General features: G+C 31.0%; 1 protein-coding gene and 1 pseudogene across 1 annotated transcript; both read right to left on the reverse strand.

Moving 5' to 3' along the window:
- Positions 1-6506: 6506 nt before the first annotated feature.
- Positions 6507-8231, reverse strand: LOC114726108 (UDP-glycosyltransferase 708D1). Its single transcript, XM_028912670.1, has 2 exons — positions 7455-8231; positions 6507-7172 (listed from the first exon to the last, which is right to left on the reverse strand). The coding sequence occupies exons 1-2, from the start codon at positions 8229-8231 to the stop codon at positions 6507-6509; spliced, it is 1443 nt and encodes a 480-aa protein (XP_028768503.1).
- A 13729-nt stretch (positions 8232-21960) lies between these two features.
- Positions 21961-23499, reverse strand: LOC114726121 (UDP-glycosyltransferase 13-like; annotated as a pseudogene).
- Between the last annotated feature and the right edge of the window lie 1078 nt (positions 23500-24577).

Raw genomic sequence — 24577 nt, forward strand, 5'->3', positions numbered from 1 at the left:
TTGTTAATACCTTCGTTAAGCTATGGGAGAAATATTTATATATGAAGTAAAAATTTGAAAACAATGTTTTAATGGTTTATTGATTATTTAAAATGTTTTATCTAATGGATGAAAAATTGCTTCTTAACTTATAAGTAAAATTGATTAACGAGTAATTTAATTAAAGAAACCGCTGTAATTAACTAATTGGAACACTAACAAACAAATCTACAGTTGAATTATTGATGATAAAATTAATCATAAGAAAATTTTGCTTCACCACTTGCTATATAAATGAAGTCGTTCGTGTAATTAAAAATTAATAATCTTAATTTTTATATAAAAAATTATATATAAAATAAATGTAATGTATAGGTTTACAGAGCAGCAAAGTTCAAGCAGCAGAACAATTATTTAAATTAATAAGGCTAAATCATTAATAATTTTAATTTATTGATTGATTCTCGTTTTACTTTATTTATCAATTCAAACAAAGGAGTGGCTGCGGGATTGACTTGATTTGAGTTAATAATGTTTTCTGTATTTTTACTCTTATAATTTATTATGGTTTTATGGAGTCTTTTTTTGAATAAAGTTTAAGAACTAAGAAAATTCTGAAAGCTCTTTGGGGGGGGGGGGGAGGAGAATTCTGAAAGCACAGTTTTAATAAAATACAAATTATAATAAAATTGATGGATAGGTTTTAAGGCTAAACTATTAACCGCTTCATGATAAGATTTGTTCGCCTAATTCGGATGGCCGGCGGGCACACGCTTCACGAGAAAAAAACAAGTTAAAAAAAATCAATAAATACTCCCTATATTTTATTAAAAAAATTTCGCAATATAAAACTGGCCCAGATTAACAAAAACCATCCAGATGCAACTCACACCTTATAAAAGTGTAGAGGCTGGAATCGATCTCATCGCCAATAAGAATTTCTCAATACCAAATAATTTATACTTCCCTAGTTCTTAATATAGGATTTAATTATTAAGTTAATTTTGATTCTAAATATAAGACCTATTTTTTATATTTACAGTTTTTCCTAAATTATCTCTGTAGATACTCCCTCAATCATAATCAAGTAAAAGAGAGAGAAAGAATATTAAAAAAGATGATTATGGTGTTTTAAAAAAACATATCGTATTTCTTATAATTAACTAACTTATCTAACTTCTTTAATCCAATTAAATTAGTTAAATATGTCTTATGTTAAGGACGGGAAGAGTAACTATCTTTTTAACTTTTAAGAGCTTGTCAAATAATCAATCTCTACTAGTGAGCTCTCCCCAAAAGGATTTGTGCGTGAAAGATTGCAATTGTGAACTGATTATTACTCTCAACACCTTTCCTTATCAATTTCAACTCATTTATTTGTCAATTATGTCTATATAAATTGTCACTTTGTCTTGCAAATATATAGAACAAGAGCAGTCACTACAAAAAAATAGTTGATTAGTGACGGAATTTCTGTCCGTCGTTAAATTTCGTCACTAGTCCGTATTTAGTGACGGAATTAGTGACGGAATCTTTTTCTATCAAACAATTCTGTCGCTAATCCATCAAAAAATTAACGACGAAAATTCCGTCACAATTCCTTCAGAAATTAGCGACGGAATTTGTTTTAGTCACAAATTCCGTCACAAATTCTAAGAAAATAAATTACATAGGATATATATACAAGTAGGAAAATACTGTTTATCATAATCTATTTAAATCATTTAATTTTCATATAGAATAATTTATTAGATTTTATTATAGTAGTTATTTTTTGAATTTTTTGAATAACATGATTTTTTGACTAATTGTAAATGATTTTCTTCAAATATGTAAACCACATATACATAATATAATATAATGTAATATAATATATATATATATATATATATAATTAAATTGTATATCTTATCAATGTTAATTAAAAAATAAATTTAAAAAATATTTATGAAAAATTATTTATGATATAAAATTCAAAATTAGTGTCGTTAGAAATTAAAATTATATTAAAAATATTTTTTTAAAATAAAAAATTATAAAAATAGTAAAACAAATATTTAAAAATTATTTTTTCATTAAAATAGTTATGATTAAAATTATCATATAATATATTTTTAGTTTTTAATAATATATATGTATATATAATTGTTTGTGTAAAATAATATAATATATTTAATTTTACATAATAAGTCAACAGGTTCATTGCAACTCAACTGGTAAAGCCGTACATGCGCACAGATGAGGTCTTAGGTTCAAGCCATGGAGAAGTCTCTTTGAGAAGGGAATTATGTGGTGGTGACATATGGCGTACACGTGGCAGGCGGAGGTGAGGTGGCAGCACACGTGATAGTAGATATGAGGTGGTCCTAGTGATGACGTGGCAATTGGTCGAGATGCCACGTGGCATTTTATTTTATTTTTTAAAAAATCGAGTTAGCGACGGAAAAATTCCGTCAGTAATTAGCGACAGAAAAATTACGTCGGTAATTAGCGACGGAATCCGTCGCTAAATTCAAAATTCCGTCGTTAAAACCATGTTTTTTTATAGTGAGTGTGATATATTATTCTCCATATGATTCTAAGATATTCAAATGAGGGGTTTGTCTTCTTTATATAACGCGATATATTAACTACTTCTTTTCAGCAGCTCTTGATTTATGAATATTAAAAAATTAATTAATTTAGTTATTTATAATAAATATGTATTAACTTTTGAGAAAATTAACTTGCTAATCCTTATAGTTTGATCAAATTTTGAATTAGATCCTTATAGTTTTTTTTCTTTTTATCTCCTTAGTGTTTATTCTGTCAATGATGTTGGTCCTTCTGTCAAATAAACTTGTAAACGCCGTTAATATGAGTTAAGAGGGATGAAGTGGCTTGAATAAAGTCTGACTAAAAACACGCGTGAAGCCAACGGGGGGTGTGTTGTGGGTCAATTTAAAGCAATGGAAGTGCCGGAACTCATTGACAAGGTAGAATTCGCCATTGTCAGAACTCAGACCTTCCAACCCAACCGATTTCACAAAGTCTTCTTGAAGAGCCTCTGATTACCTAGTTCTTTGCATTCAATGCCTATAAGCAATTGATGAAGTTGGTCCAGGGTATCAGGGTTGCTCCGACATCGTAGCCTTCTATTTTCTTTATTCATTTTGACCAATTTAACAATCAAAAGACAAAAGCTAATGACCCACGTGTTTGTGCTTTTCCTTCTTTATTTGCAACCAGGCTCATTAACATAAACCCACACTAACTTGCTTCATCCCAAAGCCGTTTCTTACCCCCCTTAATGACTCCAAATCTCTAACAAACTATACACACACGTTGAGTTCAACATGCACCCTTCCTCAGTGCCATAAAAACAAAATGCTCTGCCTCTACATTTGATTTATATGTATGATCTTTTGGAAACTCTCAATAGTTTGTCCCTCGAACTCTATGGAGAAGCAGAGAAAGATTAAAAATGTGTATTTATGTGTCGTTTACTTTTTATATATCTCAGGATGGGGGTTGCATATTATACACATATGCTTCTGGCTTTCACTCATGAGTGAATATATAATAAAATTGTAATGGAAAAGCAGCTAGAGAAATAATATTAAAAATTCATGATAGAGTAACCTTTGAGAACTCTAGTTTTTAAGGGGTCAAGTTAGTACATGTGGTATTCACACATAAGATGGGCCTGTCTTCTCCAACCGGACAAATACTCCACAAAATGCTACTCTGTTTTTTGAAGCCGAAAACAGGGTAATGAGTGGCCCTACACTAGACTTTCTGAAATTGATTGGGTTGGATGTTCAGCAGTTCATTTGCCTTGAAACTGACCCACAACACAGAACCCATTGGCATTTGCGGGCGTCGAGGCAAACGAAGATACATGAGGGCGCTTAATGAGATTTTATTCAGGTCACTTCATCCTTGTTAACCCAAATTAACGGCATTTGCAAGTTTATTTGACAGAAGGACTAACATCACTAACGGAATAAACATTAAGGATGGAATTAAAAAGAAAAAAAACTATAAGGACCTTATTCAAAATTTGATCAAACTATAAGGAGTAGCAAATTAATTTTCCCTTAACTTTTTAAATTATTATATTTAATCATGCTTGTTAAAACTATCGATACTCTTAGTAGGTATAGTGGTATGAATATTTTAGGAAAGAAATATAAATTTGAATCAAATTGAAGTTTTATATATATGAATCAAATTGAAGTTTTATATCGTTGGATTTATTCAAGAGGATTTTTTAATTTTTCCATCATTTTAATTATTAACATTTTAAAATAAACAAATGCCAAATGGTCATATTCGTTTAATCCAACAAAAGTGTTAAGAGTCATTATCAATATGACTCATTGTTGAGGCAGTTTGGGAGCGCGAAAAGCGGACATTACAACATAATCATATGATATGATAAATTAATATTTTTTTAATAATAAATTCGGACCTTCCGATCTTTGAATATTTTTTTATCAACCTTACCCACCACGTTCTTTATTGTTTTTTTTTTTCTGTTGATCGACGTGACTTCTGTAATTTGTTGATGATATTTATAATAATTAATTAATTTACAATCATAAAAATACAAAAATTTAAATATGATGGTGGCAGCATCTGGAAGTGGGTGAACAAACAAGGAATAAGATACAAAAATTTACGGCACATTTCTTCTTTTTTAAGTGATTTATTCCATATTTTAAAAAAGTGATTTATGTGACAAATTGTGCCTTTAAATTTTATAATTGTGTTATTTCTGTTTGAATTAGGATGCAATGAAGAATTACTAAATTAATTAATCAAATTTAAGCTCTTTGACTGCACGGACCCATTCTGAGAAGCCGTTATTTGAATTAATCTATGACACTTCATGCGTACAAGTATATAATAGATGTGCGCGTGCTTCCATTTGGTTCTATTCTTCTGATTCTATTTATAAAGTAAAGAGAGAGGATTTTTTTTTGTTCTATTTATAAATCACTTTATTAAATTTTTACCATGAATTTACTATATTGTCTTTTATTTATTATAGTGTAGATAGTTATTTTTTTAAAAGTGTATATATTAAATAGGGGTAAAGTTGAAAAGTTACTATATTTTAATGAAGAGTTAATGTAGTTTAAATTTTTCTTGATATGTGTAAAACATGTTAGAAGTGCCTTATAAATAAATTAGAGGAGTATTTATAAAATATTTTTAATATATTTTACTAGAATTATAAATTTTTTTTTGCCTCAGAATTATAAAACACTTTGATTCTTAGCAGTTTGGTCCTTAATATAAATTATATTTATATTTACATAATAAACTTAGTGAGGTAATTTATATTTTTTAAAAAAACTCTCTACTCTCTAGCTAACTAGGACATGACGCGTGTTAAGTGCTTGAAAAAAAGGGAAAATTAAGGGAAAATCCTTTATTAAAAATTTTATTGGTTAGAAAAAATTTTATACATAATTCATAAATGAGTTATATATAGCTTTAACTTCTATATGGTTAAACAAAAATTATATATGCTAAAAATGAGTTGCACGCATCTTATTTTAATGTGAAACGAAAGATATTTGCATATGGTTAATACGTTGGACATAACTAATAAAAAGTTGCAACCACTTAAGAGCTCACAAATTTCAAATACTTTTAGGCAATAAATATTCTAATAGAGGATTTTTCCGCAATTTTTCGGCAACACAACCAGTTTCATGAAGGAAAAAAAAAAAACAACAATAAAAAACCCAGGCTGGGCCGAGTTTTCATGTTTAGGTTCCCTTTTCCAAAATATTTATATTTTAAATGTATATTAAGGGCCCCACCAAGAGGTAGTTCTAAACTTCTAATAACGCGTATAATTAGACAAAATATTTATATTTTAAATGTATATTAAGGGCCCAACCAAGAGGTAGTTCTAATAACGCGTATAATTAGAGAAATAAATATTTTCGATTTTCCCCCAAATTTCTTAGCCTTAAATGATTTAGTTAATCATCTTTTTAAATTTTTCACCACGAATTAGGCTTTTTGAATTTGGGATGTTGCGATATTCCCCTAATCTGTAATGTAATGAGATATTTAATTAACTTAGATTAAGAAGTCAAACAAATATGATACTCCCTCCGTTCTTTATTATAAGAGACATTTGATGCTTATGGTATGTTCCTATATATAAGAGACACTTACAAGTTGTCTCTACTTTTTTGTGTTGGTTTATTATTTTACTCATATTTATTATCTCCAACTCACACTCTCTCTCCCTCTCACTTCTCTTTCTTTTAATAATTTAATTATTCTCTCTTATGCTTTCTCTCCTTATTAATGAGGGCATTTTTGGAAAAAAATTATACTTTTTACACATTAATTGTTCTTAACTAATTTTAACTGTTTTTTTGATCAACATACTTCCGTTATTTGTCTCTTATAATAAGAAACGGAAGGAGTATGATGGAAGATGCATGATATTTAATTTGTTGCTGCAGGCATCAAATTAAAGGAGATTAAAGTACAGGAAATTTGTAACTGTTCGTCAATCAATGAACAGTCTTCTTCTTGCTCCTCCTCAATTCCTTAATTATCGTCTTGATTTTAATGTCACAGCTCCCTCCAACAGCAGCCGCATTCCTTGCAGCGTCTTTGAGTTGCAACACTTTCAACTTGAGAGATTCGTTGTTCATCATCTCTTTCACTGCCTTGGCTATCTCCTCTGCTTTCACCACTACCTCTCCGCCCCAACCCCACTCCGCCGGCCATATTCCGGCCCCACTCTCCGCCGCCACCTCCGACGTTATCTTCTGATCTCCGTTCTGACCCCATGACAGAACAGGCACTCCATTCCATACGGATTCCACTATGGAGTTCCATCCTCCATGATTCACAAACCCTCCCACTGAAGAGTGGCCCAGAATCTCCCCTTGGTTCACCCATGTCTTCACCACAAGACCCTTCTCCTTTATCTTCTTCATTACTTCTGGTTCTAACACTTGTTCCAGATCTTCGTCGTCTTCCTTGTCAACCATCTTGAGCTTCACCACCCATAGGAATCTGTAGCCACTTTGCAGCAACCCTTCTGCCATCTCTTTTACTTGCTCCCTCGTTGTCGCCGTCCTGTTGCCGAAGCAAATATACACCACTGACCCTTCTGGTTGACCATCAAGCCACTTCATTAGTGAACCATCTGAGTTTTCTTCTTCTGGCGCCTGATGCAAACTATAATAATTATATATAGTTCATAAACTATCTGAGTTTTCTTCTTCTGGCGCCTGATGCAAGCTATAATAATTATATATAGTTCATAACAAAAATCATCTCACTTCCTGTTGAGAGTTATGTTTGGATTCTGCTTTTTGAAGGCCAAAAGGGCTTGTAGAAAAGAAACATTTACCCTGGCTCTCAGTTTGCAAAACAGAAAATAACACATATAAAAAGCAATTTCTGTAAATGCAGATTATTGGAGTAGTTTTTGACAGATTCCAGTTTACCTTCTCAAACTCACAAGGCATGAAAGGGCCAACGGCATGGGCAGGAGGCAACCCTGGAACTACTTTTCCGCTATTGAGGGCCGCCATAGCCTCAGCTTCCACTTCGTCAAACGTGTTAATGAAAATCCCATCAAGTTTCGTCAGTTTGGGACTGTCCTCCATGAATATTTTCTCGAACAAACTTCCTGGTTGAAGTAGTAGAGGAGGGATCGAAGATCTGGGTATTGGCAAACCAATCCCTGGGATCTCGACAGCATCGCCGATAAACGAAGCAGGGTGGCCCTGGGCTTGTTTATTAGCCGCATCAAGAACAGACAGGTGCGAGAAAAACGAGAACATTCTTGCCGTGGCGACGAAGTAGATGTAACTAGGAACAGCGAGGCTTTCAGAGACAGGAATCATTGGAGAAATCAAACTAATGTCGTGGATGAGAGCATTGAGAGGAGGTGAAAGAGAAGAGAGAATGGGGATGAGAAGGTGAACAGAGCGACGTGTGCGTTCGAACTGGAGCCAGAAAGGATCGGAGGAGTTTTCAGTGGAAGGATCAAAAGGAAGAAGATGGAAATCGATTTGGGAAACTTGACTGGGGAATGAAGAGCAGAAGCGAGAGATGAGGTGGGCCTCGGCGAGGGAGACGGTGGGCTTGGGAGTGATCAGAGTGACATGGCAGTGTCGGTGGCGGAGGAACAAGGCGGCGAGTCGGAGACATGGGCCGAGATGTCCGAAACCTGCACTCGGGACGAAGGCCACATGAACGATGTCGGACCCCGATGACATGTTACTCTGTTGGCTTACTTTGCGAATATGGTGTCGGGTTCTTGATTTGGTTACATGCACGCCTTTCAAACTCCAATGCATATTTATAAATGCGGGAGATGTTTCCCGAGGCTAGTTTCAGCACTGATGGTGGCTGTTGAGTATCATGATACTCATCCAGTGAAATCTAAAGTTTTAATGATGTATATTTAAAATTTTTAAATAAAAATTTATTTTTTAAAAAACTTACATGTAAGAAATTATATTTATTTTGCATTATGTATCTATTAAAAGAAAAATATTTTTTAAAATACAAAAATATTAAATATTAAATCTCAGCTGCTCATATTAAATTTGAATGGTTAAGATTTGATAAGTATCATGTTGTTCATTACTGCTAATGAGTAATGAAACTAGTTTCATGTTTCAGGTAACCAATTTCAATGCGAATCACAGTAATAAATATTATGATACTCATCAAATCTCAACTATTTAAATTTAATATGAATGGTTAAGATTTAATATTTAATATTTTTGTTTTTTGAAAAATATTTTCTTTTTAATAGGTACATAATTACTAGTTAAAAATTTTAAGTTTAGATTATTAGAAGTGATTTTGAATGGTTTAGATTTCACCGCAGCGATGAGTATTATGGTGCTCATCATTAATGCGATAAGCAAAGAAACTAATTCTGAATGGGAACTAGTTAAAATGTTCATTACTTTGATGAGTACTCTAATCTTATTAGATTTACATTATTCAGATTTCACTTAGATGATTCAGATTTAATTTCTTTCAACAAATAATTTTTTTCTATTTAAAAATAATTAAGTAAAAATTTAAAATCTGAATTATTTAACTAAGATCTGAATGATCCAAACCTAATAAGTTTAAGATGTTCATTAAACCGATAAGTATTGAAACTGGTTTGGTACGGAATGTGGACGAAGATTGTACACATGGGTTCGTCTTCGAACATATCCAAATCCTTTTTTTAAAAAAAATAAAAATAAATTGACGCCTGTTCTGTTGTAAAGGTTATTCAATGATGATGCTGATGTTCTGTCCAAAAAAGGATGCTGCCGATGGTTTCGGAAATGCGACCAGAAAGGCAATACTTTATCATTTAATTTAAACTACAAATTAAATCTTATATTCTTCAGGTATTGAATGGAAGAAGTATTTTGTGATGTTCACTGTACTCTGAAGGGCGTACTAAATATTCTCACGCTCGTTCAACAAAGAGTGGTAGTTAAAACGTGCGCACCAACCTCATAAGCCCAGTACTCCCCCTCAAGCGTAATCCCTCCTGAGGATTAAATGCATTGACACTTTGGATTAGCTTAGGGAACCGAGTTTAGGATATAAACTATATACAAGATGAATATGAGGCAAGTTTAGTTCTATTTATACAGTGAGCTACTCCTGTTTAGAGAAGTATATGTGAAAGCTCACTTGCTTTGAATGCAAAAGAAAATTGGGCTTTTGGATTACTAATAATTTAATTATGTGATAAAGGAATGTAACAAGAAAAAAAATGGCAAAAAAAAGATTTCAAAAATAAAAAAATATATAAATAAAAACCCGTTATAACATTAATATTGGTTGTGACAATAATTTTGTAAACAGGTTCAAGCATACCATTTTTGTTAATTTCAACGTGTTTTTTTTTTAAAACGATTTTCCCATATAACAATGTAAGAATCCATAATGATAAATGGATTTGTTGACGTCCACGTGCTTTGAGCTGGGCGTGAAGCGATTTAAACTTCACACGTGGATAACATTAACTACCAGCATAAGTACGATTTCTACCTACCTCCTGCACACATCTTAAGCATATAACGTCACTGAAGCAGCATATAATGTACTTCTTTCTTAATTTGGAAACCCACAAAACAATACCTACCCACAGATAAAATACCGTGAATTTTCATTCTTCTCTTTTGAGCTCCTTGTTATCAGTTAGTTTCCATTCTATAAAATATGACATCTCCTTCGCATAGCATAATACTACCTCCGCTTCTTAATATAAGATTTTATTTGGCTTTTATTTTTATCCTAAATATAAGACCTCAGTTCACTCTGTCTCTCGTATTTATACATTTTTTTCCCATAGTAGCCCTTTTGACAATGATAATTCCAGTCAATATACTTGATTAGTAAGGATATTTTAGAAAAGATAACACCTATTTATGACAAATAACTAACTCAACTTACTTTCCTAACCTCCTCAAATTAGTCAACTGGCTCTTATAATTAGGACCGGAGGTAGTATATTGTTACTTTTACTCCTTAATATAAAATCTCGTTTGACTCTTATTTTGATTATACATATAAGACCCAAATTCATTTTATCTCTTATATTTATTCTTTTTTTCAAAGAAATCATTCTAATAATAATAGTTCTACTTAATACTACCTCTTGTCCTAATTATAAGAGCTAGTTGACTAATTTTAGGAGATTAAGGAAAGAAGTTGAGTTAGTTATTTGTAATAAATATGTGTTATCTTTCCTAAAATATCCTTGTTAATTAAGTGCATTGACTAGAATTACTATTACTCGAAAGACTATCTTGAGAAAAATATATAAATATGAAAAACAAAATGAATTATGGTTTTATATTTAGAACCAAAATAAAAGTCAAACAGAGTCTTATATTAAGAACAGAGATAGTACACTTGATCAGTAATGTAATAAGAAAAAAATGGCCAAAAAAAGATTTCAAAAATAAAAAAATATAAATAAAAACCCGTTATAACATTAATATTGGTTGTGACAATAATTTTGTAAACAGGTTCAAGCATACCATTTTTGTTAATTTCAGCGTGTTTTTTTTTTGTTTAACGATTTTCCCATATAACAATGTAAGGATCCATAATGATAAATGGATTTGTTGACGTCCACGTGCTGTGAGTTGGGCGTGAAGCGACTTAAACTTCAGAGGTGGATACACGTATTCTCACATTAACTACCAGCATAAATACGAGTTCTACCTACCTCCTGCACACATCTTAAACATATAACGTCACTGAAGCAGCATTTAATGTACTTCTTACTTAATTTGGAAACCCACAAAACAATACCTACCACAGATAAAATACCGTGAATTTTCATTCTTCTCTTTTGAGCTCCTTGTTATCAGTTAGTTTCCATTCTATAAAATATGACATCTCCTTCGCATAGCATAATACTATCTCCGCTCCTTAATATAAGATCTTATTTGATTTTTATTTTGATTCTAAATATAAAACCTCAATCCACTCTATCTCTCGTATTTATACATTTTTTTTTTCAAAGTAGTCCTTCTAACAATGATAATTCTAATCAATACACTTGATTAGCAAGGATATTTTAGGAAAAACAACACCTATTTATGACAAATAATTAACTCAACTTACTTTCTTAATCCCCTCAAATTAGTTAACTGGCTCTTATAATTATGACGGAGGTAGTATATTGCTACTTTTACTCCTTGACATAAAATCTCGTTTGACTCTTATTTTGATTCTACATATAAGACCCAAATTCACCTCATCTCTTATATTTATTCTTTTTTTTCAAAGAAATCATTCTAATAATAATAGTTCTACTTAATACTACCTCCGGTCCTAATTAATTATAAGAGTTAGTTGACTAATTTGAGGAGATTAAAGAAAGAAGTTGAGTTAGTTATTTGTAATAAATAGGTGTGTCTTTCCTAAAATATCCTTGTTAATCAAATGTATTGACTAGAATTACTATTACTAGAAAGACTATCTTGAGAAAAATATATAAATACGAGAGATAAAATAGATTGGGGTTTTATATTTAGAACCAAAATAAAAATCAAACAAGGTCTTATATTAAGGACAGAGATAGTACACTTGATTAGTAAGGATATTTCAGGAAAGACAATACTTATTTATTAGAAATAACTAACTTAACTTACTTTCTTAATTTTTTCAAATTAGTCAACTAGCTCTTATATTTCGGACAGGAGGTAGTGCTTCTTAGTTTACCTCATTGGGAGATTTGGATTTCACTCTAAATATAAGATTTCAATTCATTTTATCTCTTAAATTTTTAATTTTTTTTTAAAATATTCATATTAATTGTATATAGGAGTAGTTCTAAATAATGCACGTGATTAAAAAATATATTAAAAAAATTAATCAAATATTTATTACAAATAATCAATTCAACTTATTTTCTTGATATTATTAAATTAGTTATTTAATCTTTATAATTGGTCTCGTAAGAATGAATGACAATACTTGCCGGCAGATTCTCATTCTCAGTTTCCAAAATGGAAAGAAGAAGGGAAAATTCTAATTAAATCCATTTGAAATAGCAAAATTCTAATTTAAGCCTACACTTTTAACAAATTCTTAATTAGGCCAAGAGGCCTAACTGGGGATTTCTAAATGTTGCTAAAAGACCAAAATGCCCTTCATAATTAAAAAGCCTAATTTTAGTTTTAATTCTTTTAATTGAATTTAACTAACATGTTTTTTTCTTTAAACATTATCACATGAAAATTTGGCCAAAAACATTATCATATAAAAAACAAAAAAAGAAAAATAACGATTATAGCCCATAAAAAATAATTGAAAATTTAAGATAAAAAAATACATAATTTCTAGATATCTATAGAATTGCAAAAATATGGGAACTAATAAAAATTTTACGATTTCAAATGTAAAAGATTAACAAGATCAAATATTTTTTTTTGTATGAGAAAAAGACCAAATCAAAGATTCATGGAATTCTTGAATATCTATCAAAATTAATTTTACTATTTCACAACTTACAGTGAGACTCATTAATTCATCTTCAATTTTCCGGTCTTCAACATTTATTCAATATCAAATTTTTATTATATAAAAAAATAAAAGGCTATAAATTCTAGAATTGACATAAGGTTCACAATTAAAAAACACACCTTTGACATAAAATCTAAGAAAGACCACGTCCTCATTAGTAAATGTAATATCCTATTATTTTAAAAAAAAATTAAAATATATATATATATATAGAGTCAACTTTCCACCAACTTTTGGTGGAAAGTTGAAATGTTACGGTGGAAATTTGGGAGAGACGTGTGGAAAAAATGGGAGGAATGAAGACTTTGGGGAGAAGGATTTAATGCTAGAAGAAAAAAATGAAAAAGGTAGTTGGGAAGATGGAGATAAAAGAGCGAGTAAGGGGCAGATGAGAATGTGTGAGAGAAAGAGGAGAAGAGAGAAAGAGAGTTGGAGTGTGCTTGAGAGAGAGGAGCATACCGGTGAAGGAGAGGGCAAGCTTTGCAGATATTTTAGGTACATAAAATTACTTCTTTTTATCAAACTTTCTTTATAAATATTTCCTGTATATTTTAAACTTCATATTTACATTATTATTGTAGTTATTAGAAAAATTTTTGAGACTTATATATGATCTAAGTACTGAGTTTTGACAAAAGATGACTATAGAAATTTAGAAGTTAATGAGTTGTTAATTTTAATCGGTTTAGATTTCTCTATTTGTTAGTTTTAGTATTTAAATAAATTTTTCTAGTTGAAAAACCTGTTATATATGATTTATATTATATTTTTACCGATTAAATTTAAGTTAAATAATTTATTTGGATTGTTTGATATATTATTGAGATTTTAATCGGTTTGGATTGGTCCATTTGTTGGTTTTAGTGCTTAAATGGATTTTTCTAGTTGAAAAATATGTGATATATGATTTATATCATATTTTACCGATTAAAATTAAGTTGAATAATTTAATTGAGGTGTTTAACATATTATTAAGATTTTTATCGATTTATTTTTATTTATTGGGTGACTGGAGGTTTTAAAATAATTATTGTAGCTAAAAAGTTTATTATTTATGGAAATATATATATGGTAGTTATACCATTAAAGTTTTGATTAGATTATTTATTTATAAATATTGAAATATTATTGAATTTTTGATAGTTTGATTTTGAGGTTTAAACTTAAATGAGGATTTTTAGAGTTTATAACATAATAATTTTATATTTGGAGATTGTTGAAAATCCTTTTTATTAAAATAAATAATTTGGAGGTGGTAAATAAATAATTTGGGGTTGTTAGAAATTTTAAATTGTTGCTAAAATACTTAATAATTTTTGGGTTATGAGAGTTGCAGGAATTTAGAGTAAAAATTTAAATAATATAGAGAAGTTTAATTAATTAATTAATTAATTTATATTAATATGTGGTTATATTAATTGTGTAGATTAATTATTGGTTGAGCAAAGGATTGACCTTGTGGTAATCCTAAGTATTGCTTTGGCGAGAGGTAACCACTTTCCACTTGTTATATGTGCTAATATGTTGTTTGTGAGTATTTTGCTATTTTTAGAATAATATTTGATATTTGGAACTTGAGTAGATATGTTATATCTTTTGAGCTTTGAAAATTGTCTTGTGGGATTTTTGGAATGGTGATTGAGAAGTTTGGAAAAGATATATGATTTATATCTTATGGATTATACTGAGAAAAGATTGAGACATTTTTATTATATTGTGAATGATTGGTTGTTATTTGGATTTTGGATTGAGTCCTATCCTACCACGTGGTAAGGCCGCCATTGGTGCACATTGGTTGGCTTCTTCTTTCGTCCCCCATAGTGAGGGATAGGCCTTTGTGGCTTCTTATTCGTCCCCCAGAGTGAGGGATAGGCCCATATGTTTGATTGATCCCCCAGAGTGAGGGATAGACTTATGTGGCTTGTGTGTTGGCCCCCATAGTGAGGGTTTGGATGATTGAAATTATATTTCTATGGATATATCTATAGTTCTCGAGAATTTATAACTGTCCCACTTGACACCTTACGAGCACGTGTTAGTATGTATGATGAGTTGGAAAGTTGGTTACTGAGGCGTTTGTCTCACCCCGTGGTTTAACATTTTCAGGCGATAGTTCAGGTGGTGGCCCATCAGGGAAGGCTCCGGAGGCATAGTGTGCTTTACAGCTTGTATAGCCTCCCTGCTTTTGTTATATGTGCTGACTTGTTATATATTGCCACATAGGGCTCATCTACTATCATGATGTAAAATAATACTTTTAATTACTACTATCTGGTATGATAGGGCCGTGAGGAGGTCCGAGACATTTTAGACTTTGCGTATTACACTGATTTGATAGTGTTGATTTTTCACTAATGGGCTCTATGACTTATATTAAAACGTTTTATCAGTTCGTGTGTTTGAAAGTGTAAGTTTGGTTTGGGCTAACGGTTGAATGATATTTCTGGACTTTGAAAGTCCAAGGCCCAAGTGAACGATTGATGTGGCTCGTAATATAAGTTTATTTCTTTTAACCATGATAGCGATTTTAAAATTTTAAGGTTTCTTCTTTTCTATCATGGTTAATCATTCAAATAAATTGTTGGATTTAATCTAAAATGGTTTTGAAAGAGCGGTTGTCACAGTAAATTTACTAGAATAATTAAAACTAAAATTAGATTTACACCTACATTCAATTTTCCTTTTTGATTACAAAGAGGCATTCCGGTCTTTTAGCAACATTTGAAAATCCCTAATAAGGCCTCTTAGCCTAATTCGGAATTCGTTAAAAGTATAAGCCTTGATTGGAATTTCATTATTTTAGATAGATCTAATTGGGATTTTCCCAAAGAAGAATCCATTTTTCTTTCCCAGTAAAAATCATACTACTTCCACTTCGGCTTAGCTTATTAATTTACAGGCGATTCACTCCACTCTTAATTACTCTCTCCTATTTTCATTATAAGTTTTAAATAACTAATTCACGAATAATAAATAAATAATTAAAATTAGTTAAAAAATACTATTTCCAGTCTTTAATATAAGATTTTATTTGACTTTTATTTTGGTCCTAAATATAAGATCCCAATCTATTTTATCTCTCGTATTTATGCATTTTTTTAAATATAGTCCTTCTAACAATAATAGTTTTAGTTAATACATTTAATTAGTAAAGATATTTTAGAAAAGACAACACCTATTTATTACAAATAACTAACTTAACTTCTTTCATTAATCTCCTTAAATTAGTCAACTAACTCTTATAAATAGGACCGGAGGCAGTAATAAATAAGTCAGAAATAAATTTTTATTTTTAAATATATCCTTATAATAAATAAAAAAATAAAAGAAAATGTGTGAAAAAACGTGTAAGAGAAAAATAATTAGTACATTAAAAAATACATTGGATATCAAGACAAATCCAAATTGAACCGAAAGGGGGATTTCTTGCATGAGGAGGCAATTGGGTGGCCATTTCATTATTGAAGAAGCTAAGGATCCAAAGTTGGTAATGCTAGATTATATAAACTCTTTAATTATATTTATAAGTCACTTTTAATAATTCTATTTACAAGTTATTCTTAACATGTTTTTGCAAGAATAAAAAAAATTTTAAATTTTATTACCTCTCCATAAATTTCATAGAGACTCCGATGACACGTGAACACGCCGCTGAATTGTTGATCTGTGTGTGAGATGCGTGAGTTTCAATGCATATTTGTCGACCTAGAGGATGTTGTCCCCCGGGGGACTACGGGTGTAATCCTTCGAACGTGGAATTTGTTCTTGGAAAATGTCCAAATCTTTTTTTCTTTTAATTTTAGAGAAAATTAAAGAAAAAACAACTTCTTAAACTTTAAAATTTTAAATCAGCCTTATTTATTATATTTTAATAGAAACTAATTATACTTAAAAACAAATGACAACATATTTTTCTATTGGATTTTGAAATTCAAGAGTTATTTTTTAAAACTTATTTCTTAATTTTATTTCTGTTTTGTCGTTGGTTTTTTTTTCATTCTCATTAAATATATTAAATATATAAATATAAAATTGTAAATCACATGTTCTAGTCTTACAATTGTTTTTTTAAATAATTTTATTTATTAAAATAGTTTATGGCTTATTTGTTTGGCTCAAAAAAAGAGGGGAGGGGAAGTGGAAATTATGTTAAGATGAAGAGCTAGTTAAAAGTTGACAAATATATGTATTCTCATAATTTTATTTAGATTTCTCTGTTGTTTTTTTATTCTTGTATTTTATGGAAGCTTTTGCTTTGAGTCTTAGATTGTTTTTTTAAATGCAATTTAAAATTGAGAAAATGATAATGAGGTCCTACGTTAAAAAATTAAATACAGAAAAATCTATTAAATTTATAAAATTATTCTGAAGTCCTAAGAAATCTCGTTGTAAGAGATTTTATTTGTTTAATTATCAAATTGCCATTATATATGTTTTTAAAAAATATGCATTGATAACTAAAAGTGAAGATATTAACAAGTTAAGGTGTAATTATTAATAAACAACTTTTGCATTACATTTTTGTCATATGTTGAGAAAATGTGCTGTTAATACTTGTTATGATAGTTGTTAATCATTACACCTTAAAAACTGCTCTTTCAGTTATCAATACATACTTAAAAAAAAGAGCAATTTGATAATTAAATAAATAAAATCTTTTGCAATGAAATTCCTTAGGATTTCAAAATAATTTGATAATTTTAAGATATCTTTTATATTAAATTCTCTTAGGTAGGACCTTGTTACAAATTTTCCTTTAAATTTTGTCAGAAAAAATGCAATTTATATTTAAAAAATTGAAGAGAAAAAATAGAAAAAGATTTGAGAAAGCTGAGGAGCACGCAGTTAGACGTTGGATGGTAAGCAATGAAAATTTTTTGTTTTAACTGGGACGCTGAAGTTATCTTAGCTTTTTAGATATTACAAAAAACTTAATTCAATAAATTGGTGGACTTTTGGGGGGGGGGGGGGGGACGACGCTGAAGTGAAGAAGTTGGGAAACAATGGTTTTCTTTTGGCCTAAAGGGAAGACATTTTAAAATGTCGTAGGCAGAATTGTAATATTAAAAAGCTCGCATGGGCACTCTGATCAAAATAAATCAAATTATTTCTCCCTCCTCCCAAAAAAAATCCCACCTCCCTCTAATTTTTTTCTCACCATGTTTATCTCCTTCATTTTTTTTTAAAAAAAACTTCAACCAATTTCAACATTTTTCACGTATATTAAGAAAAATTTTAAATGTTATTAACTCTTATTTAAAATTTAACAATTTTTCAATATTATTACCCTTTAAGATAGATTATATTCTTTAAAAATAAAATCAACACAATAATAAATAAAAAGTTAAATTATACATTTATATGAAAACTGTTTTTTGACCAGTTTATAAATAGGATCAAAACTTTTTTTTTTACTTTATAAATAGTATAAGAGGAGTAGTCAATAAATGCATGGCGATGCTTTTTCTTAAAAAATGATTAACTTTTTGATTTAAAACTTAATTACAATTTTCCTTAAAAACATAGCTAGACATTCGTAATAGGACAGCGTCAAATTTGCGGGAACCGCAAATAGACAGCCGCAGAATATTTTGCAATAAAAATTATTTTGAAAAAAATAGATAAATATAAGTTTGTATAGAACCAAGCCTCATTTATTTATTTTAGGGATAATTAATCTCTGGGTCCTTATAATTTCATTTGATTTTTAATTGGGTCCTTATAATTTTTTTTCTTTTTATCAGGTCCTTTTACTTTTGTGTGTTTTTAATTAGGTCCTTCTATTTTTTTTCTTTTTATTAGATTCTTATAGTTTTATTTATTTTTTAATTAGGTCCTTTGTAGTTTTTAAAAAATTATTTATTAACTTTATTTTTAAAAGTTAATTTCATTTTTAAATTAATAATTACATAATTAGACAAAATAATTAATATAATCATTTAGTAATTAATAAATAATCAGAATAATAATTGTACTTAAATATAAATTATTTATAATTATATTTTAATTTTAGAAAAATTTATTATTGTAATTTGAATCTTATAATTATAAAAATTAGAATTGAAAATAAATAATATATTTGTTTGACTAAAATTTAAAAGAATATTAACATAAGATTGTTACAATAATTTATTATTTTTAAAATTTTATTATTTATAAAATAAAGAATAAAAACTACAAGGACCTAATTACAAAACAAAGTAAAACAATAAGGACCTGATAAAAAGAAAAAATATTATAAGGACCTGATTAAAAATATGTGAAAGTATAAGGACCTAATAAAAAGAAAAAAAATTATAAGGACTTAATTAAAAACCAGTTGAAACTACAAGGACTTGCATATTAATTATTCCTTTATTTTATGTATTTTAAATGGAGTCCCATGATTTTCTGTGTTTGGAAAGTGTTTTTTTTTTCATGGGCCAAACACCTTATAAAATTCAAAAATTGATTATCACACCAAAACCATTGTTTTCTATAAACTTATAATGGTGATCGGCTTTTGAGAAAAATAATAGCGTCGGCAGAGTTTAATATACAAAAAATTTCCTTCTTTCAACCGCAAACCCTTTTCTTCTTTTGTAATTATTATATTAATTTATGTTTTTTTGGAGTAATTTAAACATAAAATGGTTATTCTAATTATAACCACTGTCAGAACATTTTCAATTATCAATATTAGTTTTTCCGCAAATCTATTTTTCAGAATCCATTATCTAAAAGCTAATTCAAACGTACAAGTTTCAACCCATTGTTTTGATTATGGCCTATGGGAAAAGTTGTGCACTCATGATCATGGGAAAACGTGGAAAGTGGGGAGTGACTATTAAATTCTATAATATGTGATGCAGATTTATAGAGGTGTTTTTTATTTTTTTTTATTTTTGTCCAGCCGAATAAACTAAGTAAATTGCGACAGAAACTAGTCTATCAAAATATACATATTTTATTTATTGGAGCATAATCCTATGATGCTACCTAAGCACTTCTCTTTTAAAATGTGGGATGTGAGCTGGAGTTATACCGTTCTAATCCTAAATGTAAATTACTTACGTGAAAAAGTTTTGATCCTAGATATAAGTCACTTATAATATATTTAATATTTATTTTTTAATTTCACCCTTATTTAATTCTCATTAGAAAGAGAGAAAAAATGAAGAGATTTGAAAATAATTTGTAAATATAGAGACATGAATTTGATAAGAACAAAATTTAAAATTTTTTAACAGTTTAATGCATCAATCTATCTCTATATTACAAATAAAAATCAGTTACAGGCCGAGCCCTATTATCATCCTCAATGGCTAATCACTCAAATTGTTGTGTTATGAACAGTGATAGCTAATTAAACAGTAACAACTAACTTTATGTGACTAAGGAGGTATTTGAATGGAGATCAAACTATGATTTCAGAAGTAATTTTACGATATATATAGTAAATATATGGAGAAGTTTCTCTCAATTTACGAAAAAGTGCTTTTAAAAAGTACTTCTCCTAATTCCCAAACACCCCCCTAAGTGTCATAGAGAGTTCCCTCTTGTTTTTTAAATTTGACACGTGCATGGCAGTTATTGCCCACTATGTAATGTAGGAGAGTTACTTTGTAAGGCATGCTATATGAGTGGCGAGTCTAGCATTTTGCTGCGTTACTTCCATCGTTAAAATTGAAGGGAAAAGTTTTAGGCCAGGTACTAACTTTCTATTCCTTTATACAATTCCTCCTTTTATGTTATATTAGTCCTTTGTACCATCATTGTTAGTAGATGGAACCTTAATGCAGTTTGGTGGTTTATTTTTGTGTGGTTAGTGGAAAAAATTTAATGGTTTATTGTGTATTTATATCGTTCTAGTCACTGTCTTGCATGAGTTCCAATTTTTTGTTCCGGGCATTCCATTTTATTTTCATAACTTCATGAAGTTCTTCTCTTTTTTGGTAGGATTTCTGCATCCCAGCCATCCGTTGCTCATAATGGTCGAAAAATATGAAAGACTGGATGTTGTGTATTCCTCGGTTGAGCTATGGAGAGTCATTGTCAAAGTTGACAGGTTTTTTATGTGTATTAATTTTGATGTATATGATCGTGATTGTGGCTATTTGAAGAAATTGCTTTTGCTGGATATGGTGGTTTTTTTTTCCCCAGTGATTTACCTCCAGTATCCGCCGCCTTTGTCAATCGACTAATCCGGATCGCAAGAATGTGGGCTTACTACGGAGGGCACCTCACTCTCACTGAGTTATTATCGCTGCTGCATACCCAGGGCTTGAACATGAGACCTCTGGTTAAGCTAGAACGACTCCGTTGCCAGTCAATCTAGGCACTTGGTGGTTGGATATGGTGGTTTTTGATGAGGAAGTAAGTAGCGTGTTTCGTTTCTCTTTTTTTAAAAATGGTTTTATGAAGTTCATCTTTTCTGAAAATGTAGAGAAGTTTTTTCCCTGTTTTTTTGGCTATGTAGATATCTGTGGTCTTCTGGTCAGCTCATAGGATTTGGATATTACTAGGCAAAATGGGGCACATACCTATGTGTTGAGATTTGTTGTGAAGGATGCTGAGTCGAGTTTTCTCTTTTATGATGGCATGCATGTATTTATGCATATAGATTAACATTCAATTTATATTTTTGTCCACTTTGAATATTAACCCCTGCATGGATGTATTTGTACCAGAAATGATATTAATTAATGCGTGTGGTATAACCGTATAATTGGATGAATGCATGAGTTTGTCGGCAAGAAAGGAAAAAGAAAAAAGAGAATTACAATAAAGTTTGAAAAATAATTACTGAAAAATCTCAATAACAATTAAATACCGGATAATGATAATTTTAGAGTAGAAAATCATAACCTCTAAAATTTGTTTGTTAGTTTTTTTTCTTTCTTGAAGCGTTGTAATTCTCCGGAAAAATAGAAAAGGAATGCGTGAGCTCGGCGCGGCAAAAAATTTATCCAGCTGGAAATATTGGAAACAGAAATAAATTCAGTGAAATTACGCAATATTATTAATTATTTTATTTTAATAAAATAAAGCAACGTTGACCCTATCAGTCGCTCAGACGGCAGTTGCAGACACCTTCTTCCATTCTCCCATTAGTCTCTGAAACGCAACTTTGCTTGTTCCTCCATCACCGACGGCCTCCCTCGCCGCGTCTCTCAGCTGTGCTGCAGATTTCTTTAGGGATTCATCGTTCATCATATCTCTGATTCTGTCTCCAATTTCCTCTCCTTTCACTTCTTGTCCCCAACCCCACTTCTTCTCCCACAATCCCAACCCACTCCTCTCCACCACGTCTGCGTTTATCCTTTGATCTCCATGCCGCGGCCATGCCAGAATTCTCACTCCATACCAAGCTGCTTCGATCACAGAGTTCCAACCACAGTGGCTCACAAATCCACCCACTGACCGATGACTCAGAATCTCTCTCTGGTCCACCCATGTCTTCGCAACCAGACCCTTCTTCTTCAACTTCGCTATCAGCCCGTGTCCTACTAATTCTTCTACTTCCTCTTCTTCTTCCCTGTCCACTGGTTTATCCTTCACCACCCACAGAAATCTGCATCCACTTCTCACCAACCCCTCTCCTATTTCTCGGATCTGATCCCTTTTGAGGGCCGTTCTGCTGCCGAAGCTTACGTACACCACCGAATCTTCAGGTTGTTCGTCTAGCCACTTTAATGGAGAATCCACTGAGTTGCCAGTATCTACTTTTTCAAACTCGCACGGCGTGAATGGACCGATATCAAAAAAAGGAGGAAGTAATTTTCTGAGGTTTTCGACGCCATTAATGGCCTCTATGGTCTCTGGTTCTAGCCCTTTGAAGGAGTTAATTAAAACCCCATCAAGTTTCGAGAGGTGTGCGCTGTCTTGGAAGAAGATTTTGGCAAAGAGACTATCGGGAACGAGAAGCAGAGGAGGGATTGAAGATCTGGGGATCGGTGGAATCCCTGGAATGCAAAGATGATCATCATCATCACCGGCGAACGAAGAAGTAGGGAGGTATGAGAAGAAGGAGAGCATTCTAACAGAAGAGGTGAAGAAAATGAAGGAAGGAAGCGAAAGAGCACGAGTGACAGGAATGACAGGAGAAATCAACGTCATGTCGAGAACGAAAGCAGAGAGAGGGGGCTGTAGGGAGAGAATGAGAGGAGAGAGAAGGTGAGAGGAGCGGCGAATAGCCTCGAATCGGAGCCAAAACGGGTCGGAGGAATTCACGGTGGCTGGATCGAGAGGAAGAAGGTGGAAGTCAAGGAGGTTGACTTGAGGAAGAGAGGATCGGAAGCGAGAGAGAAGCGGTGACACGGACGTTGTTATGGGCAAGAAGAGCGGCGAGTCTGAGAAACGGCGTGAGGTGGCCCATGCCGGCGCTGGGAAGGAGAGCGACGTGAGCATTAGAAGCAGACATGTTTGGTGTGTCCAGATTGGTCGTCGGAGATGGTGGTTTCTTGAGGGCATACTATTTTCCTATTTATAGATCTTCCCGGGAGTCAATTAATTAAAATGTGTGCAAAGCTTATCTTACAAAAAAATATACCCCTCCGGTTTTTAATATAAGATTCATTTAACTAATTTGATTAGATTAAGAAAGTTAGGTAAGTTAGTTAATTATAAGAAATGTGACATGTTTTTTCTAAAACACCATAATCATCTTTCTTAATACCCCATCTCCTTCTTCTACTTGGTTATGGTTGAGGGAGTATCCATAAGGGTAATTTAGAGAAAATTGATAAATATGAGAAATTGGTTTTATATTTAGGACCAAAATCAACTTAATAATTGAGTCATATATTAAGGATTGGAAAAGTAATATGTAACATTTTATTTTCTTTTCTTTTTATTTATGTATTATCATAAAAAAAATTAATTATTTTTTGTATATTCATTTCTCATTCTCTATCCTCATTTCCTCACGTGACTTGTTTTACTTTTTCAGTTTTTTACTTTTTTCCGGTCTTTCATCTTTGTTTCCTCCCACACGCACCTGTCAAATCATATATTCTTCCGGTCCTTAATATAAGACCCATTTAATTAATTTGATTAGATTAAGGAAGCTAGGTAAGTTAGTTAATTATAATAAATATAACATGTTTTTCCTAAAATACCATAATCATCTTTCTTAATACCCCATCTCCCTCTTTTACTTGATTATGGTTGAGAGCGTATCCATAGGGATAATTTAGAGAAAATTGATAAATATGAGAAATGAATCTTATATTTAGAACCAAAACTAACTCAACAATTGGGTCCTATATTAAGGACCGGAGGAGTACTATTTTTTATTTTAAATATAAGATTTTATTTTTAGTTTATAAATAAGATTTTATAATTAAAAACAAAGGCAGTATTTGCTTGTTATTTTTCTCATCTGCACGCCAATCTCTCGTCTCCTTTCCCTTCAAGTCTTCCCTCTTTTCTCTCTTCCTCCTTACCTTCCATCCAAGGTGGATCTCTTTCTCTCTCCTCTCTTTTTCCTCGCCTTCCATTAGCAATACAAGCCAAGTTGAATACTAAGATGGAGATAACTAGTATGGACAACCATGGAGTGTGAATGACGATGATGGAG

This window comes from Neltuma alba, unplaced genomic scaffold (assembly GCF_004799145.2).
Source record: "Neltuma alba isolate B1F8T4 unplaced genomic scaffold, ASM479914v2 tig00012340_pilon, whole genome shotgun sequence".
NCBI classification, from domain to species: Eukaryota; Viridiplantae; Streptophyta; class Magnoliopsida; order Fabales; family Fabaceae; genus Neltuma; species Neltuma alba.